At 48.1% G+C, this 22,872-nt stretch overlaps 1 protein-coding gene across 4 annotated transcripts in view; it reads right to left on the bottom strand.

Annotated features, from left to right (window-relative positions):
- Positions 1-6,135: 6,135 nt before the first annotated feature.
- The window catches only part of AMBRA1 (autophagy and beclin 1 regulator 1), a 134,473-nt gene continuing 117,736 nt past the window's right edge, over positions 6,136-22,872 (bottom strand). For all 4 annotated transcript variants that reach the window (XM_074584512.1, XM_074584508.1, XM_074584510.1 and 1 more), the window contains 3 exons: positions 18,135-18,227; positions 16,311-16,504; positions 6,136-7,738 (listed from right to left, as the gene is read on the bottom strand). In XM_074584512.1, coding sequence (XP_074440613.1) covers positions 7,248-7,738; positions 16,311-16,504; positions 18,135-18,227 — 778 coding nt within the window. In that variant the 3' untranslated portion in view covers positions 6,136-7,247. The remainder of the gene's footprint in view (positions 7,739-16,310; positions 16,505-18,134; positions 18,228-22,872) is intronic.

Below are 22,872 nucleotides of genomic sequence, written 5' to 3'. Positions count from 1 at the left end.
GTCAGTCTTCATTACCCCCTTTGAGCCTTTTCCAATTGTGCCTGCAGCCAAAGCAGGGCTCACAGCAGAGGGATGGCGTTTGCAACACTGTCCCAGGCACGGAGCACAGGCAGGGGACCCCACGGATGGGTGCCCACCTCGGTGGGGGTACAGCCCTGCCCAGCAGGAGCGAGTAAATCCAGGGGTAATGACCGCCAGGGAAAGGGCAGAGGCATGGCCGCGGCGCCCTGGGGAGGTTTGACAAGGGACCCAGGGGAAGGCGAGAAGCTGAGCTTGGATTCCAGCCAGCAAAGCGTGACAGAGCCCAGCAAAGGGCTCTGGCTTTCAGCGGTGCCTGGTCAGCGGCCAGCAACCACCACCCTGATAACGGGAACTCGCTCTCCCGCCCCCGCTCCAAAGCCTGCCGTGGAAACAAATAATCTGCAAATTAAAATTTCCCTGCAATAGGGTGGCGGTGCCCCGCGCCGAAGGAAGGACTGGTGCCCATCTGCCGTCAGAGCCAGCCCCGATCCTATCAGGGTATTACTGTATGATTGAACTGGGGATTGAGGGATGGGCTTTAATAGCGACGATGGTATCAGTGGTCCAGCATTAAACTCCAGGAAGGGCCACAGCTTGGCACGCTTTCCCTGCTCTGAGGCAGCAGTTGCATGCCACAAAATTCTCAAGGATAAAAACATTTCCATCTCTGCATCAAATTAACCCAGGTTCATACACAAAAGCTGTCAGCGGGGGGCATAAGCCCATGTTTGCTGAGCATCAACCTTTCAAACAGCCCAGGAGAACACCCTTGCCCTTGGGCACCTGCACCTGGGTTCACAGACACAGGTTCATGGGAGAGCCCCAGCAGCACAGGGATGCTCCTGGGGGAGCACAGCGAGAGCCCCTGCCCGGGCTCCCTCCTCTCCACTGGGATATCACCCAGAGCCAGCCCACCACCACACAATTGCACGGACACAGGGGAAGGGGCCAGACCCGGTCCCCAGCTCTGCTCCCCCGTGCCCCGGGCAGGGGCATTTCTAGCAGGACAGAGGCAGGAGAGCAGCATACCACCTTGTAGCAGGTCTCCTACACTGGGCAACCTGATCCAGCCTCAAAGAAAAAGGACAGGCACCCAACCTAGAGCTCTGCTGGTCTGCCATTCGCGTGGCACAGAAGAAGGGGTTTGGAAAAAGCCGTACCCATGGAACCCACATGGGTGGGAATATTGGCCCGGCCATGTAGGATCATAGAATCATCTAGGTTGGATGGGACCTTTAAAATCATTGAGTCCAACCATTAGCCTCACACTGCCAAAACCATCACTAAACCATGTCCCTCAGCACCACATCTACCCGTCTTTTAAATACCTCCAGCAATGGCATAAATACCTCCAGGGATACCTCCACCACTTCTCTTCAGCAGCCTGTTCCAATGTTTGATAATCCTTTCTGGGAAGAAAGTTTTCCTAATATCCAATCTAAACCTCCCCTGGCACAACTTGAAGCCATTTCCTCTTGTCTATCACTTCTTATTTGGGAGAAGAGACTGACCCCCACCTCGCTACAACCTCCTTTCAGGTAGTTGTAGAGATCGATAAGGTCTCTCCTCAGCCTCCCTTGCTCCAGGCTAAACAACCCACTTCCCTCAGCTGTTCTTCATAAGACCCCTCGACAAGCTTCGTTGCCCTTCTCCAGACATGCTCCAGAATCTCAAATATCTTTCTTGTAGCGAGGGGCCCAAAACTGAACACAGTATTGAGGTGGAGCCTCAGCAGTACCACGTACAGGGGGACAATCACTTCCGTAAGTAGCTGAGCCTAAGAAATAGAAAGGACCAAGCCTAAGTTACCATGACATCTCATGGTTTTGCTCAGCTTGCACAGTGTCTGGTATTTACCCCATCCTCTGTAAAGCTGGAGTTCGGAGCTCAGAGGGTAAAGATGGTGGGAGCCTCAGGGTTTTCCTGAGCTTGCAAAGAGCAGGGACTCCAGAGTCCAACTCCACCAGCCAAGCTGGAGCAGGGCTGGATGCAAGGACAGAAAGAGAAACCTCAGCGGCTGCCAAAAGCCACGTACCAGCCCAGAGCTCACTGTCCTCACTGTCACGGCCGAAGCGAAGGCTCAGTGGGGCGGCAGAGCCCAGCCGCAGCTCCCCACACACGTGTTGGTCCGGTTCCAGCAAAGGGTCCTCCCTCAGAGTCCGGCTGCCTCTTCCAGTGGTGGCGTTTGCTCCCTGCTGGGCTCACATCTCCCATTGCTCACACTTTGCCGGTCCCACTGAGTCGCTTGAACCCTGCCCAGGCCGTGCTCGGGGCCTCCAGTCCCTCCCAGCTGGCACCACCATGCTGGAGGAGCCTGGCCCGAACGGACAGGCAAGACCCTGGCGTGGAGGGTGGGTGCTCGGAGGCTGAGCAACAGCGTGTTGATCTTCAGAGGTGAGGCAGAGGGGAAGCCCCATGGTGACCTCTCCGGGATGCCGGCTCCTGGCTGGGCAGGAGCTGATGCCAAGGGAGGACAGCTTGATCTGCTCCTACCGGTGCCGCACGCCAGCAACAACCGCTTGAAAGGCAAAAGGAAGAGGAGCCGAGGGAGCTAACCGAGAACAGATGAGATGCTTCTCTTCGAGACGCTGTGGGGAAAACAAATCCCCGCGCTGGCCGAAGTGCACGGAGCGGGCTGTAACGAGCCTCCCGCTCATTACCACTGCGGGAGCCGGGCAGCGGCAGCAGGGCAGGGAGGAGAGAGGCCTCTGCTCCCGGGGGCACCGACATTAATTGGCTGGCAGAGGGTGGCAGCTGGAAATGAAAGGCTGCCGTCCCCCCCTCCAGCCGCTCTCATGTGCTCTCATGTGCCAAGGGCCCCCTCCATGCAGAGGCAGCAGCAGCAGCATGACATTTACGTGCTGCATACCGAGATCCCAATTAGAGGCGGGTGGCTCACATGCTGCATGCTTTAATTAATTTGCCTTTTTTCTGCTGGAGAACAGCTTCTCTGACAGATTGGGACTGAGCAGAGAGGGCAGCTGCTCCTCGGCCAGCAGCGAGCGGAGGGGCTGGCTATGGGGCTGGGGCTCGGTGCTGTTAGCACAGAGGTGAGCAGCTCCCTGTGCACCCAGCTGTGACCAGGTCCCTGCCCTGCACAGCTCAGCTCCTGGCCATCAGGTAGAGCTGGGGTCCCAGCACCACCCAGGGTCACCCTACAGACACCCCACGCCGGCCACATGCGGGTATGGCGTAGGACTTCCAAGGGAAAGTCAAATTGGAGGTGCTGGAGATGGAGTAACAGGCCAGCAATGGAGAGGGCAGAAGAGACAGGACTCGTAGGGACAAGCACGTCTCACCAGTTCGCTGTGCCACCTGCCAGGGCTTCAGTAACCCCTGTGGGACCCCAGGCCTCCTCTCCCCTCCCCTCCCGGTTTGGTCCCAGGCCCCGGGGGTGCTGGAGCATTCACAGCTGCAGCAGTGCCCGTGCAGCTTAGCACAGTGAAGGATCCATACAAAAGCCCACTTCCAGCACAGCAGCTCCAACCATTACCTCCTCCCACTGCCCCAGGCTTCTGGCACCATCTCTCTTCCTAGCTAACCTAAATAATCGTGTATCTTCAGCTGTTCCCCTCCTCTTCCAGCTCATTAGGGCTTTTAGAGAACACTGGCTCCTACCGAACCTGACCAACCCACCATTAACCTCTTTCCACGCCAAGAATTGGCTGTTACTTTTGACTCCAATTCCCAACTCAAACAGCTTCCACCTCCAGGAGGACTCTACCCCTCACCCTCGAGGTGACTAAGTTTCTTTAATAGCTTCTTGTGAGGGACTTTATCAAAAGCCTTTTGAAAGCTAAATAAAATTCTCTGCATCGTATTTCTCCTTTCCCCAGGATTTTGTTAGCACATTTAAAGGCTCCTGACAGGCTAAGGCTGGCTGAGAAACGCTTTTGGTTTTTAAGATTATTTCCTGCTCCTAAGCAGCAAAGCTCTCATTTTGCCTCCTAAATTGGGCCAGCAAGCATGCACAGCTCTGGTTTGGTTTCCTCAGGCAGCTCTTGTTGAATTTCCACGTTGCTCCTGGCAGGGCGTTTGCCTCAGCGCTGCGTTACCACACCGCAGCGAGCAGGTCAAGCTGCCAGGTTTGGGGAAGGAGCCCTCTGCCGCCGCTACGCTCGTCCTGGACGCGGGCAATGCCATCGTCTCCTGTTCTGCGCAGTGCTCCAGGCCTCAGCTCATCATGCGGATTCAGGGTACAAGTCAGCTCAGCCCTGCCCAAACCAACCCAGGAAGACTGCTGGGCCAGGATAGGGGAGTCCAAAGCAGAAAAAGAGTTTTGTTCCACCAGAAGCATGAAAGCATAATAAAAAAAATTGCACTGGGGGAAAGGAGGCATAAGTGTGCTCAATCTTCCCTCCAGTCCCCCCTCTTCCCACCCACCCCCCTCCTGAGGTCTCAGGCAGGGACAGAAAGCGAGCTTGGCAGATTCTAGGTCTGAAACTCAAAAAAACCCAAACAAGTGTTGTGCTCTACATACGAGCCCACCACCACTGAGAGCACCTGCTTAGTTGTGTGGCCACAGCAGGTCATCTACGAGGCACATCCAAGGCAGCATGTGAAGATTAAGCCCACCCACACCCACCGTGCCCACTGTTCCTGCTTAAAGCCTGCATGAACACAGGAGTCAGGCTGCAGCTCTTACCAGCCTTTGGCCCAGAGCTACAATGCAGTTTAGGCGAAACATCAAAGCTGCCTGCTCTGATCAGGCCTCCACGCTTACCTCATCAGGAAGAGTTTCCCCTACAAGCCTCGAATGAAAGGCTGCTTTGGAGCTTCAGAGATGTCCTGAGTCGATGTCTAAGACAGCAGCTGTGGTTTGCTCCCGCTCCCACTGGAGCTCATTGCCTGCTCTGCCACCGTCTCCAATAGGGACAGGTCTGGACCAAGGGGAAGTCCTCAGCAGAGCAGGCTTCAGGCCTCTGCACAGCAGCCTGGCCAGGGTGCCCAGCAATGGCGCATGCCAGGCCTTTGAGAATCTGCCAACACGAGTGAGGCATACCAGAAGACCTTTCTCTAACAGTGATGGAAATTTTTCCGTAGGTAGCTTGGCTTTGGCTATGGAAATGGACGTCTGTAAATGCTCTGCAAAACATCTACCAAGAATGGGCGTCAAGACTCTTCCAGGAATCATGCAGGGAGAAGGAAAAAGAAATGCCAGTCTGAGCTGAAGCAGAAGCAGGTTTTTTTCCAGGCTCTGTTTTAGTTTGTTTTCAAGCAGAGCAGTAAACAGCTCTGCCTAGACCTGCATCGCCCTGTCTGCCCAAGTCTTCAGCTGAGACATAGCTCCTCCGGCTCCCAAGTGCCAGCACATCCTCAGGCCACCCCACACTGAGGCAATACAGGGATGCATGAAACCTTCCTCACCACACAAGGGAATCCCGTTTTTCAGGCTGCTCTCCTGTCAGATCAGGGATGTGGTTGGCTCAGGGCAGGTTTTAGAGCCTCATTAACACTCTGCAATGAGGCCTGGCAGCAGCTGATTTGATTTAAGGTTCATTTCCAGGCTGTGATTTAAGAGAAAATTTGCTTAATGTTCTCTAACAGACTCTTCTGACTGGGAGCTTGAGTGCTGCCTAATGACAGCCTTATTTATTGTAAATGTCTTTGCAGCGCAGAGTCTAGAGGAGCCAGGCAGGAGCGCAGCAGCTGCCGGCAGGTGCTCAGACAGCAGGGGAAGCATCCCTCACCGCAGAGTGGTAACACTGGGGCAGGCATTCCTTCATCCGTAACAGACAGATACTGCATCCCTTCTCTGCTCTGACCAACCGCTCTCTGCTTGCCTAAGATGCTGCACCTCTACCTACCTTTTAAGTGGGATAGTAGAAACGCTCCCCTCTCTCCCTAATGCAGTACTTGAATGATGGGAAATGCTGAAGTGCCCGTTTATCTCCACACTGGCTAAAAGGCAATTTGCAATCAAGACTCCCAAATGCTCTTCCCTGTTCCTCAGTTTTGGGCTTCCAACTCTAAGGCTGAGCCTGCTCTCTTCCTGGGAAGGGGGCAGTCATCATCTGATATTTGTAAGCTACCTTGTGCTTCTGAGCTAGATGTACCTATCCCAAGGCTGAACACAGAGACGACCATCACACAAATGAAGACAGTAGGTCAAGCAAGGGTTTGTCATATTTTAATGACATTGATCTTTGGTGTTTCCCTCGTTAGCACTCACGCTCTCCCCGTCCTTCCTCCACAAGCCTGCTAGGGATGGAGAGTTACAAACGAAAAGGAAAATCACATTTGAGACTAAAAACAAAATATCAGAGCCTTGATTTTCTCCACTAGAAACTACATGTACAAGGTCAAGATTTCACATGCAACACCTTACATCACAGACTCATACCTCACACCCTGGCCTGGAGCTGACAGACATTTCCTGCCCCCTGCCAAGGAGGTGTAGCTCAGTCCTGGCACCATAAAACCACTGGGATGGCTCATTCATATTAATATTGGCACAGCTCAGAACATCCTTGCGTGAACCGCATCCTGACTAGAGAGCAGTAGCCCCTGTCCCTCTACCCATCTATACAGCAGCTCTGCTTAGGTTCCCACCAAGTACTAAACTAACTCTCTAAAAAGGAAAGATCCCCACCTGTGAGCAGATCCTGAGCCATGCAGGTTTTGGCAAAGCCCAGTTTGTCACAGAAAAGACCACAACGCAGGCAGGACGGATCTCAGAACACCATGTTCTGAGGGGGGAGCAGTGCTGTGCCACGGAGCAGGACTGTGGTCTGGAAGACTCCTCCACTCCAGCAATGGTGCTGGAGCATCACGCCCAGGTTTGCCCGGTAGGACTGCCTGTCTCCAGAAGGATGCTGCAGGCCCCCTTCCCTTTCTTCACTCTACTGATCAGCCCCTGGACATAAAAGGGCAGGAAAGAGGAAAGGAAAGAAACTTTACAAAGGATGAAACTGACTGAATTGCAGGGTTAGGGCTGAGCTCAGGGGATCCCATGGGGCTTCAAAATCTGCATGATGTGCAGCCTGTATGGTTCATATTCCTCTTAACTCTTCAGCAGTGGGAATGTTGGAACTTAAGTACGCTTTCTTCCCCATGGCTTCCCTTGCAGTCCTTATCCCTTCCCACTCACCCAGGATAGCAAAGCCCTCTGAACCACCAGCATCCTGTCAGAGCCACACGTCCCTACTCTTCTAGCTCCTGGCCAGCTGTGAGGTACAGGTCTCTGCTGAGCAGTACAAGGGTAGCACCAACACACAACTCAATCTCTACCTGTTCCGCGACTCCCCACTGGTGCTGTCATTACTATAGAAGTTGGTACTGTCAGGAAGATGGTTATTATTAGTTAGGTCACTGTATTCAATTGGTCCCTCAGTGTCCATGGAGGACTGAGCCTGCTCTGGCAGGTCCAGATCACCAGTGCTTTGTCCTTCACTCCCACCAGGGGCTGTCCGCAGGCTCACGCCATGCTCTGACAGCTGCATAGACTCTGAAAGGATCCGTCCCTCCAGCTCGGCTGCCAGCTGCCGTGAGGTGGACTGCTGTGCTGATGTGCCCTCAGCTCCGGTGGACTCTGCACCAGTCTGAGAGCTGCGGTGGATCCGGTGTCTCACAATGATGTTGTTGCCGAAGCCACCCATGGACGCCATGGTGGTGCTCTGCTCCCGCTGGACCACAGCAGTCATACCACCTTCTGCCATCAGCCTTTGGATCCTACTCAGGGCATCCTCCCCGCTGGACCCATACTCTGGACCTTCACCTGCAAGAGAAAGCAGAAGCAACTCTGGTGCACTAGGCAAACTACAACAAGAAGAGAAAGGATGCTGGGCAGATGCACCACACAGTGCTCATGTGCTGAGACAGAAGATGGGCTTTGTTCCAGAGGGAGCCCTATATTTTATTTCCATAACTGTCTGTGAAGCACCAAAAAAAGACACTGAACTCTGTCAAGAAAATCATGGCCACTCCTGCAAGTATACCTCACAGACTTGCATGTCCAAGCCTTGGAGAAGCAGCTCTTATCTAGCCACACAGGTGGGGAAAAAAGCAACGTCAAAGAGGCAGTGTGTTTTCTCGGCTGCAGAGACAGTCCAGCCAGTCCCACAGGGGCAAGAAGAAAAACCTCTGTTTGCAATGCAGTAAACCAAACATTTCACCATAGTGTTAGAGAGTCCTGTGGCCTTTCCTACTTCGCCTGTTTGAGAACCCCCCAGGCAGCTGACACGATGGCAACCTCCCCAGTACCAGAGAGGACACAGGCAGCTGGCCAAGAGCAGACAGCAGCTACAGAACATGGTCTGTGCTTCCACATCACCTATGATCAAGGAAAGATCAAGTGTGTAGGCTCCTGCTCCCCTTGACTAATATTTTTTGAGGAATACAAAAAACATCTCTTAAGACCTAGAGTCTGTCTACTCTATCTCCAAGTCTTCCCTTCATAGTCAGGCTGTACTGAGCTCTGAGGCATCATCACACGCCTTGGCTGCTGAAGATTACTTTTGAAGAACAAAATCTCACAGAAAAATAGTACACATAGGAGATCAAATCCCCATGGCACGAAGGTCCAGCCCAGTTCTGTTTCCTAGCATCCTCCTTTTGCTACAAACTTTACCCAGACCATTTAGGGAAAACAATCTGTAATCATAAACTGCTAGAATCATTCCACAGTGGGATCCTGACGATTCTTATTAAAGAGATAAATCTCACTCCCAGCTCCGCGAAGCTATCGCAGTGCTTTTTAGAGGAGAAAGCCATGAGGTCTCCTGGCACCAAGGAAATGAACACAAATGTCAGCAAGGCTAGATGTAGGTAGGAGTTAAAACACAGTAAAAAACAAAATGCCACGCTGACTAGGAAGTCAAAACTGCTTGGGGCTGTGGGGTGGAGATCATGTATCCAACATGGGAGCTGGGGTATTCAGCACAGTCTACATCATGCCACTGTAGATGTTCTTTTTTAAAAAAGCAAGATAGTTAAAGCTGTTAACACGTTACGCGGTCAGTCAGTGACAGCTTATTCCCTTTCCTCATGGGTTCAGTGGTACTTGCATCAAACACCACCAGCTTCCTCCACCACAGGGTATAGCTAATTTCATCTCTGAGCAAGTCTGCTGACATACTGCCCTGCTGTAGAATTACTATGGACATTAAGGGCATATTTAATTCTCACAAGTAGACTAAGTCCCTTTCTGCTAGGAATGTAGTAAGCCTGCTATATCCACCATACATAGAGCAATTACATAGCTCCTTGGTTAGAGCATCAGCGAGACCACAGAGACACCAGTAACCACATAAGAATCTGGAGCAGAGCCTTGAGGAGTGAGCAAGAATACCCCCTGGGCAGAGCCTGACCCACAACTCTAGCAGAGAAATCCTGTTCAGAATGTGGCTGATGCATGAACTAGGAACCTGGCCGACCAGCATGAGGACAGAGAACAGACAGAAGCAGCTATTAGACTGGAAACTTCAGTTGAAAAACACGCGTGCCAGGGGATATTGAAGCATTAATTATGAGCAGAAGTAAGTGGAAGGTTTGAGAAGTATGGTTTAGGATTCAGTCATCGCTTCCTTTTGAGGGCATAGTCATAAGCACTTTGTTACCAACCATCTGGACAGGCCAGAGAGGAAGCCTGAGAAAGCCAAGATGTGCAACTTGGCTTATATGCCAGACTGCCCTCCCTGCACAAGTCCTGTAACAGCAGGTACTGTGCTCTTGACAGATTCACTTACTATAAACTAGCCCAATACAGGAGCATTGGAACAGTGAATCAGCAAGGATCCCCAGACAATGCTCCTCAGCATTACAAACATGTGCTTCACCAGAGGAGTCTGTGCAGGCGGCGCACACCACAGCACCCCCTGCTCTTCTCTGCCCCTTAATTACCACATGCCATGGCTGAATTTCCAGTTGAGGCAGCTGCTTGCTCAGAAAACAGGCAAGGGCTGATGCCACAGCAGAAATCAGCAAGTCACGAGCCTTCAGATTACGAGCACGGAGATATATCAGTGTTGGAAATTCCAGGAAGACAGCCCATCAAGGGCCAGAAATGAGCCTCACCTTTCAGCAGCCAACAAGCTTTGGGGGTTGTCCTCCCCTTTCACCCCTCAGGTTTTGACGATGACTTTGGCTGACTGGTTCAGAGCAAAGCTTCCTGTGCGATTTGCCTTCAGCTGAGCTACAACACAGATTCACATACAGCCCGTTTCTACTGCCTGGTGACTCCCACGCACGTTCTCTCCCCAGGCTGCCAATGCAGACTACGTTAGTACGCGGTGCAAGTGAAATAAGCTAACTTCCATTTGGTGCAGGTTCAGAGCGTGCACACAGGCACTTACCCAGAACAGCATCAATGCTGTAAACCCCACATCTCTGATTGCTAGAAGTTTCAACTTCCTGCAGTGGCCAAACCCCATTCCCTGTGCCACCGACTTAACAGAGAGAAACCCCATACTCGGGACACGTTTTTTCAGACTCCAAAGGGTTTGGGCATATCCAGAGCATGAATCTGAGCGTGTGCAGGAGTAGGCTAAGTGATAGCACATCTAATTCTCCACACAGAGAAGGCAATTTCTCTTCTCTCATTTTTTGCTCAGAACTCCAATCTGATCTCCCAGGCTCTGTAAAATCATTTATCTTAAGCTCTCATTCTTCTAAGCCTACCTTCTAGGGTCAGAAAAATAGAAAAACCTCCCAGAGCACTACAGGCAAAATCTAGAAAACTGAGCTAACCAGCTCCAGATACAGTATGTGAAGTACCAGTGTAAGCATAACACCTGCCAATTTGTCCTCCACATAGGCTGTCCCTGTATCAGGATCCATCACAGAGCAGGAAGCAATCTTGAGACACAGTTTCCACCTTTTTTTGGACAGGGACACAAGTTCTGTGCCTGACAGGATAGAAAAGCATCACCCATGGTTCCCTCCCACAATAATACAATTAAGTATTAGCGTTGTGTCCACAGTGCTGTGTTGCTACAAACCTTTCCTACTCTAAACAAAGTGACCTTCCCAGAGGTCCGAAACACCACCTATCAAACACACAGAAACAAAATATTACTCTTGAGAGTAATTATCCCGAAGACCAGGGGATTTCTGTCAATCTAGCTGATTGGCTCCAACATTTAACAAAATACTCCCTAGCTAATGCATCTGTCTCTGCAAGTCCTTTGCCATGCTACTCCAGCAAGACCAGAGTTTGACACAGAAGACTACGAAGGCAAAACATCTGGAAAACTTTGAATGGAGCTGGTCATAAGGCAGAAGCATTTCCACTCTTAAATGAAGTGGTCTCTGAAGTACTTACGGGGCGTACAGCTCGTTTATCTCTGGGCATGGACGGCACACACCTGATAAAAAGCAAAGCTTACAGAAGCAACGATGAGATCAGGCTCCTCTGTGGCTGTGTGATATACTGACATTGCTCTGGTATTTTTTTCCTATTTTCAGCTTTCCTCTTTCTAAAACCAGCAGTAGTTAGTAGCCATGCTTGCAAACAAAGCTTCAAAATTAGAACTAAGAGTAAGCACTGCGGAGTCTTCAGAGAACATGGAATAATAGCTCTGAGGTGTGAGCTGACCCACTAATTCAGATGCTCAAAGATAAAAATATCAGCATTTTAAAATGAATTCACTCCTTGCATAAGAATAGGGAAGGGAGGGTCACAGCCCAGCGTAACCAGCTATGAATAATTACATCTCCCTTGGTGCTAGAAGAAATACTACCAGTTACTTTTCTCCCCAACCAAGCTCAAACATATTCGTGCTTCCTTTCTGAGGCAGCTAATTCAACTCCACAGAACTCAGAAAAGACACAACTGCTTTGACTTGTAACAAATTTCTTCGCAATATCTCACCTTGGTGATTTGTATGACTGAAACTTATTTTTCTAAGTTTCACTTTAAAAGTAGCCCCCATAATTTAATCCCAAGAGAGCCAAGTATTTGGAGTAGCTCACACGTTAAAGGCTTGCATAGTACATGCTTCTAGAACTTGATTCTATTTTTTAGGTAGTGCTTTTCAGAGGGCTTTAAAGAGAAACTGAAATTTGCAGTTCTATAGGACATATGACGCACATTTTACAGATGGACGGGCAGATGAAAGGCTAAGGGATCTACCCACGTTCCTACTTGGAGAATGAGAGGCAGATCTGGAAGCTGATCCCTGGTATCCTGGTTCCCATTTCCACACTGATCGCACAAAAGTCACATCACATCTGACAGCAGCATTGCAAGAATGTGTTCAACTAACATAAAACAACATGTTTCTTTTTAGCACTCACAAGGCTCAGCGGGGGACAAGGTATTCCTGCCTATGCAGCACCCCGACACGTGTTCCTGATGTCTTAGATTAAATAAATTACATCACGTGCAGGCACACTGACTCTGCTTTTAAGTGCTCCATAGGCATCCTCAGGATACTTTGCTTATACCAGAAAAGTTTCACTTGCACGTTCTGCCTTTTCACTACCAAAGTTTGAACAGACCAAATCCCACAAACCCAAGCCTTCATTTTACAACCCTTTTCCCTCTTCAAAGTGCCTGCTGCAACCTCTGAAAGCAGTTGGACAGGATGGAAATTTGTACTGGCTGGTGAGAAGCACTTCAACCAAACAGGTTAAAAAAAACTGTATATGGCATGACAATAGTCAATGTGTTGCCCCCCCCAAAGACACATACTTGCAAAATGAGCATTGAGCTAGCTATCTGAATTTTAAGCCCCAAAGACAATGATGATAGGAATTGAGATTACAATTGCCTTTCAGTTATTTCCATCAAGGTTTTTGCTTTTTTTTTTTGTTTGTTTGTTTGTGGGTTTTTTGGGCTTTTTTTGTGTTGTTGGTTTTTTGTGGGTTTTTTTTTTTTTTTTGGGGGGGGGGGTGGGGGGGTGGGTTTCCTTTTTAAACAACTGGATTACCTGAAAGATGTATTGATATGCTCTCAATAGCCAGGGCACAGCATGGGCGCACAATCTAACAAGTGTCCTGAAGGGACCTCTGCAAAGGTCCTCAGCCTGCGGCACCTTTTGCCCAGTTGTGGTCCCTGACAGTTACTGCCACTTGCACCCTACACCACAGATCCAGCAGCCTGAACAAGCGGCAGCCACAGCCTGACCCAGTCTGGACTGGGAATTACAATTGCTAAAGGTTAAAGCTTCGGGCCATTAAATCTCATTAGGAGTTTTTGTTGGTTTTTTGAGTGACATTTAATTTGCCAGTTGAATACTGATCCCTCCCCCATCATGCCTGTCCATTTGCAAGGGAAAGAGTAGTATAACTCCCAACAGACCGTTTCTAATTTAGAGTGCCTCAAAATTACAACTCCATCACAATTTCCACTGTGTCTGTCAGCTTAAAAGAAATTAGGAGACAGCTGAAACACTGAGGCATTTCTTGGTACCTCTCCTAGTTTTCTCTCAACTCTTAACTTCCTTTGGTTTATGTGTGGCTTGGGAGCAGAGTTCACAAGGCAGCTATCAACTGCTGCAAAACAAAAAGATACAGACGTTAGAGGGATTCACTTCTAATAAAGTCATCATATACTCATTCCTCCAAAGGAGGCAGAAAGATAATCAGAACAGCAAAGTCCCCGCAGAGCTTTGCATGAGAAAAGGAAACTATTTATACCCGCATAGAGCTTAATTAGATTTCTGATGCAATTCTGCATACTTTTTTTTTTTTTTTTTACAGTAAGCACATATCTGCAAGAAATGCCCTGACCCAAAATTCCCCACAACAGCAAGGCTGACAAAACATAGGACAGAAACCCACTCTTGAGGGTAGCACTAGCCTCTCTTTTTTTTTTTCTTTTTTAAACATTCAAGGGTTTTTTTTTTTATTTCGTTTTGTGTCTTCCCTGCCCCCCCCCCCAATGACAAGGTGATAACTAAAACATCACCCTTTACATTACTCAGAATCACATCTGATTTATCCATTCTGCTGCTGCTAATACTGCTAAGCCTTTACATAGTGATTTACATCTTCAAAGCCCCATACAAAACACTAATTAATCTTCACAGCCCCTGGTGTACTGTACTACGGGAAGATTTATTCCCATTTGGTAGATGATTAATAATTTGCCGTAGGTCACACACCAAGCTAGTGTTAGCACATTTTTTCCCTTTTTTTTTTTTCTCCTTCGTGTCTCTGACATCTAGATCCTGCTATTAGGAAACACAGTTTCCTTTTCAATAGGCAAAGAGTAATGGCACATTAACCGTGAGAAAAGCAGGGCAGCATCTAATCTAGCCTGGCTGAACACACCGGACAAGCATCACAAGTGTTTATGATGTTGGAAATACAGCAACCATAATGCCACAAGCAGTGCAATGGGGCTCAAGTGTAACGTGAGGCACAGACTCCCGGATGAACCAGACCACTGATGCCCCAAGTCCCTGCCTGAGGTGTTGGTAACAGGAGCTGAAAATCTGTCTTTCTGCTTCATGATAGGTCCTTGTACTCTTCCTCTGTCATGGATTACAGAGGTTTTTTGGCTCCTGTACACTCCTGATAGTTTATCTCTTGACAGCTCCCTGCTTTGAGCTGCTCTTGAGCTTTTGCACAGGAATTTCCACTAAGGATGCAACTGGCATAAGAATTGACCAGCTACAGCGTAAGACCACTTGGATCATCTCCAGCACGGCTCATACATCCATACTGGAATAACTCCTTTGTTCCAAAGGTCAAAGTATGTGTATATAGATATATAGATAAAGATATAGTAGACAGGAGTGTGAAAGCCCATTTTGCCAGTGAGGCCACTTGCAAGGGGACATGTGATAAGTCAGCGTCTGACCCAGAAATGATATCAAATGTGGAACCCATCAATCTTCTTCCAAGCAAGAAAGGGAGACAAACAGAAGTCTCTGTCCTGGGCTTGTTATCTACACTTCTTTTCTTTCAAACGCTATATGTTTTGCTCCTTTGTAGAGATACCCTCCCCAAGGCACTGGTGAAGGACAACCCTTCCCCATTTCATTAATGGTCTAGTTAAAAACCATGTTCTAGACGTGAAAATTGAAAGATTAATTAGAAAGAATGAGATAATGAAGCCTTCAGACAATTGCAGAACAGCAGCAGAAAGCAGCAGCACTGGAGAACTCCACTGGTTTAACAGAGCAGTGAAAGACCCCCAAACCTGAAGCATCAGCCATCATGGCCTTGATGCAAGAAGGTCCCACACTGTACCCTGTTCTCAGTCTACATACCACATTCAGTGGAAGAACCAGGTCCCACAAGTTCAGCACTTGTCCAGAGATCCTACGTTCCAGCCTTATTCACATGCCCTCAACTGTACCAACCTTACAGAGAGGTTAATCCCAGTTCTGCTGAGATAAGCAGATAGGAAACCCCCCAAGTCAGGAATTTGCCACTTAACAGAAGAGCCAAGATCAGAAAACACAAAGCTTTAGCACACAGGCTGGATGGTGCACAACAGAAACTGTGGAAGTGTCATATACCAAAAAGCATCTTTCAGAGTGACAGAACACAAGCAAGTATACAGGCACAAACAGGCATGTCATGGGCTGCTTCCCAAAGCCAAGTGGGTTCACCATGAACCAACACCTCCAAAATTGTCTCCTTGATTTTCTATCTTTCCTATGTATATATTGCCCAACTCCTTCCTAACCAAGTCTTCAGGGTTGGATTCAGGCACAATGCTACTGTATAGAGACAAGAAGCACAGAGAAAATCACCACGCTTTCAAAGGACCAGTAATTTTAACATTGTTAAGAAATCGCACATCATCTGCTTCCGGGTCTTTACATGTTGGTAAGTTTTCCTGGTCTGAAGAACACTAGAGACTGTTTTGAATAGCTGAGTTGGACACTCATCATAGCCTTCATCAATCAAACTAAACAAAATACTCATACCGGCTTTGTGAGAAGTGATTTACAGTATTTTATTTTGTATCCAGATGCTGAGCTTGTGAAGCCTGCACAGGTTTTAGATGCAGAGGTTAAAGGACCAAACCAAGCTCTAACACAGAGGCAGAAAGGATAATTCTTAGCAGTTTGCCGCCTTACTGGTGGTTAAGAGTTCAGGAGATTTCTGAGGAATGATGCCAGTACAGACGATTCTACGAAGACACACTGATCTGGAGAAGAGTTCATTTTGCTCTCTAAAAGCATGTGAAAAAGACAACCTCTCTATTCAAATGGACAGAGATTCACTCTCATGATCATCTTGGCCTGGCTACAGGAAAATTAGACTGGAGAAATCTTTGCTGAAGAGATAACAGGAGTGTCCAAATGCACTGACAGGATGTGGAACCTGTGTGGAAACTCCTCACTCACCAGGTTAAGCTCTGTCAGATAAATCATTGCTTGGGCTCCTACCTTCCCCAGTCCCTGCAGAGGCGGATTCCTGCTCCTGTACCTCCCTCTCTGTCTGAGTCTCGGCATTCTGTAGCTGAGGCGCCAAGGTCTGGGTACCCTGTGAAGTCACAGAAGTGGGGGGGTTTCGGGGTTGCAGGCCTATGGCATTCATCAGGCCCATGTCCCTGTCTGTCCTCCATGTGGCTCTGCTGGTTCTGAAAAGAGAGAAAAACAAATAAGACCAAAAGCATTGGAGGCACCGTGCCCCAGCAAGATTGAAGCATTCACCTGAGCCTCACTTGCCTCCAACTCCAACCAGGCACCTGCTAGCCACTGAGCAGATGGGGCTGGAGAGAACTGTGACCCGCACTTATTTGCACACACACACAGACATCCCTCTCCGGCATCAGCTGGCTGCTCTCTTGAGTTTTAAGCCAACAGAGTCTTACAGTTCCACTCACCCTTCCACAGAAGCAGCATGTCTGACAGGCACAGATAGACATCCCTGCAGCATCACTAAGCCTGCAGAACAACTCTGTCTCAGGGTCACTGAGCTGAGCAGGCAACAGGACATTCAGCACAGGACCATAAACACACACACAACCTCCCTCTGCACGTTGGCAGGGTGGTTTTAACTCCCAAGGACGCAGCCTGTATCCCTTCCCTCCTCCGGACCTCCTAGTTTGTCAACATCACACGTGAATGCACTCCAGCAGGCATTTCTGCCTGTTCCAGTTGGACAAGAGAAATTCTCTGTTCTCAAGAGCAAACAACAGGAACTGCCTCAAGGCTCATTAGCTTCTTCTTAGAATTGAACAGTTGAAGTGTATGACACTACAAGAGCTGAATCTTGACAACGCTTGGATGCTCTTTCCAAAACTGACCTCTGGCTTTAAGTGCTGCGAATGGTAAAGAGATTCTAGGAAAGATTGCCTCATTCACAACCTTTTTTCATAAGGTTTTGAAACCCGCCACACTTTTCTTGCTCTCTCTTTGAGCTAGTTCATTTTTGAGCAGTATTTCTGCCTTCAAGCTGCTCCTAAGCCCATCATGCAAGACTGATATATGCTGCCAAAAAACGTGAGTAGCGGCAACACCCACTCACATGGCAGAGTAAAGAACCTCTACCGCCTATTTTTCAGTCTCAATCAGTCCAAGGCTGTAGGACAGCACAGACATTGCCCTGTACATCAGCTCATAACTTTCTTGGGATCCTGGAGCTCACAATTCAGAAACAAGACTGCCATCCTCTTGCTGAAAACAGCTGGCTTAAGGAGAAGTACTCTTCACTAGGACAAGAAGCAAGGGACTGCTGCATCACCCTCGTGTTTAGAATAACTAATGTGTGCATCACCAGACAGGCTGGATGAAGCAGCCAATAGGGCTGCCAAGGGATTTAGCTTTATTTTTAGAGGTTATTGCTGAGAAACAACAGTCCCATGACTAGAAACCAAAGGGATGAAAGTCAGTCACCAGGACCAGCCAGTGGATTTGTGCCCATCTCTATGAAATCCCCTGTCCTTCAGTTATCCTCCAAAGGCCGTTTACTTTGCGTGGTGTTTTTGATGCATCAAGCCCCACATGTTCCTCCTGCAGCTTGCCCAAGGATGTTATTGAGGCCACGGATGACACATGTACTTCACAATCACTGGCAGCACTTTTGGTCACTGAATGTCACTTACTGGAAGCAGACCAGGTAGCCCAACCAGGCAGGGTCAGAGGTAGAAAAAAATTGCGTAATTAAAGCTACCAGTGCTAAGGGAACAAAGAAAAAGTGTTGCTGTCAGATGTAACAAGAGCAGCAGAAAGGGTCGGGTCTCTCTAACCCGTACCCAGGAGACTCACCCAGGCCGCTCAGTGCTCCTGCTGCTGGAATGCACAGCGAAGACATTCTCATTCATCTGGTCCCAGTGGTACTCAACTCCAGAGTTTAAGGCCCTTGAAACACCAAAGAAGGAAAAAATATTAGTATGTCAGGACACTATTCCAGCCAGCACACATTACATCCCCACAACACGAAGGACAGTGTTGATTCCTGCCCTACAGAAACTGCAGATCTAGCTCAGTTCATGTTTTTGTTAGAAGCGTTCATCACCATAAACAGCCGTGCAAACACGGAGCACTGTATTACCCAGATTGCTCTGGAATATTCCATTCATTTCAACCAATATTAGCACTGAGGCACAGCAACAGAAGCAGAGAGATTTTCAGGAAATGAAGACATACAACTGTGTGTATAAAATCAAGTTACCCTAACTCCAAGTGACTAAACAAAGAATTGGAATGGGAAGGCAAATTCTCTCTGTGGTGCCTGCCAGCATTTCCTGCACTAGGTAATGCTGAGTAAAACACTGCTCTTATTTGACATTTAGTTTCTTCGCAAACGGTTCTCATTCCACCTATAAATAAATCTCTATACAGCCCTCTCACTGACAGTCACTGTGGAGCAAGGGCAGACGGAGAGGATATTTTAATAAGTTTCCACAAAAGTTTGTACTGGATCAAGTACCTGCATGTCCAAAAAGTCCAAAACTTGAATTTTACAGCTAATACTAATAAGTTTAACAGAACAGCCAATGCTCTGGCAACCTTTCACAGTGCATTTCCCCAAAAAATACGCAAGGACAGGGCTGGCTAATCACTTCACAGGAACAGGCAAGGCTAACAATGTATTGCTAATCATCACATTACTACTGAAGGCTTCGAACAATCACAGAAACTAAACCAGTATAACCAAAAAGCTGTAAGCGCATCTCTCACTATTTCTAAGGCCCCAAAACTCTTAGACTGGAAGAGGATAGGAGCGAATCCAGCTTACTCTGTGCCACACAGAAATGTCAGAGGACGGGCTGTGTCCCACCTCCAGAAGCACTATGGGCTGCATTGCCATGGAAGAGACTTTCTGCACAGTGTTCTGCCGTGCCATGGTGACACCAGCCGCCCATGAGCTGTCCTGGGAGTTTTGAAACAGTGCTGTGTACCGCCACATGGCTGCTGGACTGCAGATTTGCCCCAGATAGTGCTAGGCGGACAGTTAACACTGGTGTGCAGTGGCCACAAGGCAAGTAAAGGTAAAAAAAAAAAAAAAAAAAAAAAGGTCCTACGCAGACAGAAGGGAATTGCATTTGAAGACCTGCAGACAGTCTCAAAGCATGAACTAAGGGTAGTCCCACAGTGTGAAGGAAGGATTCAGGGCAAGTAGTTGGTAGCTGGCTACAGCTCAGACACGAACATGGTTTATGTATACATATGTCCATGTAATGAGATGCCTCAGCAGAACTGGCGTGAACCCCACCTTAGAGGACACTGTAGGTCAGACACGCTGCAATGGGAGAGCTGTGTGGTGCTGGAGGCCTTGGGCTAGGCTGCTGGGGTGACGGCACCCCAGGTTGGGACCAAGGGCAAAAGCTGGAGAAAATTAGGTCAACAAAACCATGCACGGAGTCTATAGGAAGTAATCAGTCATCACTTTTTTTTCTTTTTTTGTGCTGAGCTAGCCCTGCGCTGCGCTATACCCTATGAAAGCAGCTGCCAGGGAGATGCTGATTTACAAAGGCTTCAGAGTTTATTGACGGATGGTAACCTGTCACTAAAACCGTGCCAATCCCTCTGGCTGCTCCATCCCCTGCTTAGTATACCAAGACTTAGCTGTCACTCTGCTGTCTGCAAAGTAGCACACTTCCTAGGCAAACGAGACTTTCTGACCTGGTAGACAAAGTTTCCAGAAAAAGCCTAGTTTGCTTGGTATCCGCAGCTATTATTCAATAGAGCTAAACTGACCCATGCTCTTTTCCCCCTCCCTCCATGCTTCTTCATTCATGATTTCCAAAGTACAGGCATGGTCCCCCCAGCCACCTACATGACTGGTATTCCTTCCCAAGGTGCTCTGTGTGCCCTACTTGTCTTCACCAGCTCCCAGCTCTAGAAACCAGAAGATTGCAAAGCCTTCCCCCTAAGCCAAAACGCGAACTGGCAATACTGTGTTTCCCCTCTTACCCCAAATACCGTGTTCTTGTAGTACACAGAAAGCTCAGCTCCTGCGTGCGCACGCGTACAGGTCTGAGTCTGATTCATCTCACTTCTACAAAAGCATGATGGCACCAGGCTGACACACAGTACACCACATTTAAAACTCCCCTCCCCGCTCCTACCCGTTCTGCAGAGGCTCACTACTGTACACGCAGGTTACTAGACAGGAAAGTCCGTTCTAACTCCATTCTGTCAATTTGCACCTTTCCCTAGACGGTGAAATCAATAGCCATTCCATTTAATACATGGTTTTGCACATTGGTTTTAAATACTGCCATTTATCAACTGCGTTTCACTGCCAGGGTCCTATTAGCTACTCATTTACTGCCAGAGAATCGAGGACTTGGCAGAAGGAGGACCTGTAGCAGCTGGTGCCACTGCTCCTGTTGCTGACTCTGGGAACACGGATGAACAGCTTAAGCCAAGGTCACTAGACTTGGCCACGATGGGAGTTCAGCATCCTCAGCATAACTTTAACCTGGCTTTTTAGTCTGGACTGTGCGTGTCTCCCTGCAAGGCCAGAGAAGTGGCTCAGAATAAACAGCCGTCACTCCCTACTGCAGCAGTGAGCATTCTCACATCTACCTTTCAGCAGACTCTTCCCCCACCAGGGTGGGCTAACCAACTTATCCTCTCCCAGCTCCACCTCTTGCAAAAGGCCTGAAGCAATAAAACCGTCAGCACAATCTTTGTTCTCTTTTGCATGTATCTGCATCTCTCTGACCCGCATCTCATCTGCCTCTCCACAACCACAAGACCAATATCCAGCTTGCTCCCAATTAGGTCTTCCAGTCTTTGGATGACTGTTTGAGGCTACAGAAGAGATGTTTCAGACTGTATCAAGGTACAGTGGAGAAAACAAATGTGTGAACTTAAATGGAGCTGGTTGGGCACTATCTTTTATATGAAGATCATAACTTCCCTTCGTAGTAAATAAAGATTTCATCAAAGAGGTGGTGCTATTGTATGGGTTCAGTGTCAGTTTTAAGACCATGCCTGCATTAGAAACTTGACCACATAATTACACCTTAAACCAACTTAACTACACAACAAGATGTATGCGACAACCACAATTACCTTGGTTTAAATCAGATTTTCAATTAAGCTTGAAGATTTGCACGGGTTTAAGCGCACCTATTTAAAACAGTGCAATCTCCCTTTTCAGAAAGCCTAAAGGTTTTTTTAACGCTCATTCCAAAATATTGCTTGAATTTTGTAAATTAGCAAGCCTTTCACAGCACGTTTCCCAGGAGATTTGCAAATCAAGGCCTGACTATTCATTTCACAGAAGCAGAGCTTACACTGGAGAAATGAATATTTTTCAGGTAATGTAAGCATTTAACTTTTGCTCCATCAAACTCTAGACATGAAAATGCTGGAAGCACTTTACATTTTCCAAGGCGTAAGGTAGAAGCTCTGTGCAGCATGGAGCATGTTGCCATTTGGATGTGGATGCAGCAAGGAGGACATTTGTTGCCCAGGGCTTCAGGGTGAAAAATTGCAATTCTCCACACTACGTCAGTCATGGACAGTGAAGTCCACTTAGTCAAGTTCTTATTTTCTTCCTTTTTATGGCTGTCACTAAGCTCTCTAAGCCCTCCCTGGAAATTTCCATTAGCTTTGTTAAATGCAGAGCTGCTCACAGCCTGGCCTTCCCAGCAGGGATCTGTTCCGAGATGGACTTTTCCTTCACGCCTGTGTCCAGCTCACATTATTAACAAGCTTGGAGAGGACGAAGGGCAGAGATTTGCATGCTTTGCTGAAAGTCAAATAAGGATTCAGAGTGGAGCCTGTTAAGTACCAAGAGCCAACAACTCGGAGAGCACAGCGTCTCCCTCTGCACGGAGGTATTACCTACACAGCTCAGGTATGTCCCCCGAAGAAACTAGGACCAAGCTCTAGGAATTAATGACAAAATTATTCAAGTGTGACAAGAAAGCTGAAATATGATTTAATGCATTGGCTTAACCAGTATTTGAAAAGTTAACTGACAGAGAACATGACTTAGACATCTGGGTAACCCCTCACTGGCATATCCAAAATTGAGAGTTGAAGAGGAGGAGGGATTAGGACAAAAGTTCCCCAACACTACCGCTCAGCAGCACATGGCAAGACAAAAAAAAAAAAAGTAATTTGCAAGTAGGGCATTCATGTCCAGGAAAGCATAAATAACGGTGTCTTTTCACTTAAACCAACCCCGATACTGAAGAAGGCAGCAGCAATGGACAAGTGCACTGCTCTCCTCCTTCAAATCCTGCCACATGGAAAAGCCCAACAGTAGCACACTTGTCTGCTACAGGCACTAAATTAAATTTTGATTAAGACATTGCTGCCTGCAATCCCATCTAAAAATATCAGCAGAACCCCATTACTACCATGAAGATTGTGGCAAGCCCAACATGGAGAAGACTAGCTGCAAAGTGTCACCATGCAGCATGCAGCTAGGTGAATATCTGATTTTCACACCACCAAGGTTCGCTTTCTCCACAAAAGATATTACTCTTTAAAGCTGATTTCTCTAATATACTGTCCATTCAAGATCACTAAGAGCAAG

Source organism: Larus michahellis, chromosome 4 (assembly GCF_964199755.1).
Source record: "Larus michahellis chromosome 4, bLarMic1.1, whole genome shotgun sequence".
Lineage (NCBI taxonomy): Eukaryota > Metazoa > Chordata > Aves > Charadriiformes > Laridae > Larus > Larus michahellis.
Note: the sequence above shows the minus strand (reverse complement) of the source record. Positions and strands in the feature narration are given on the sequence as shown.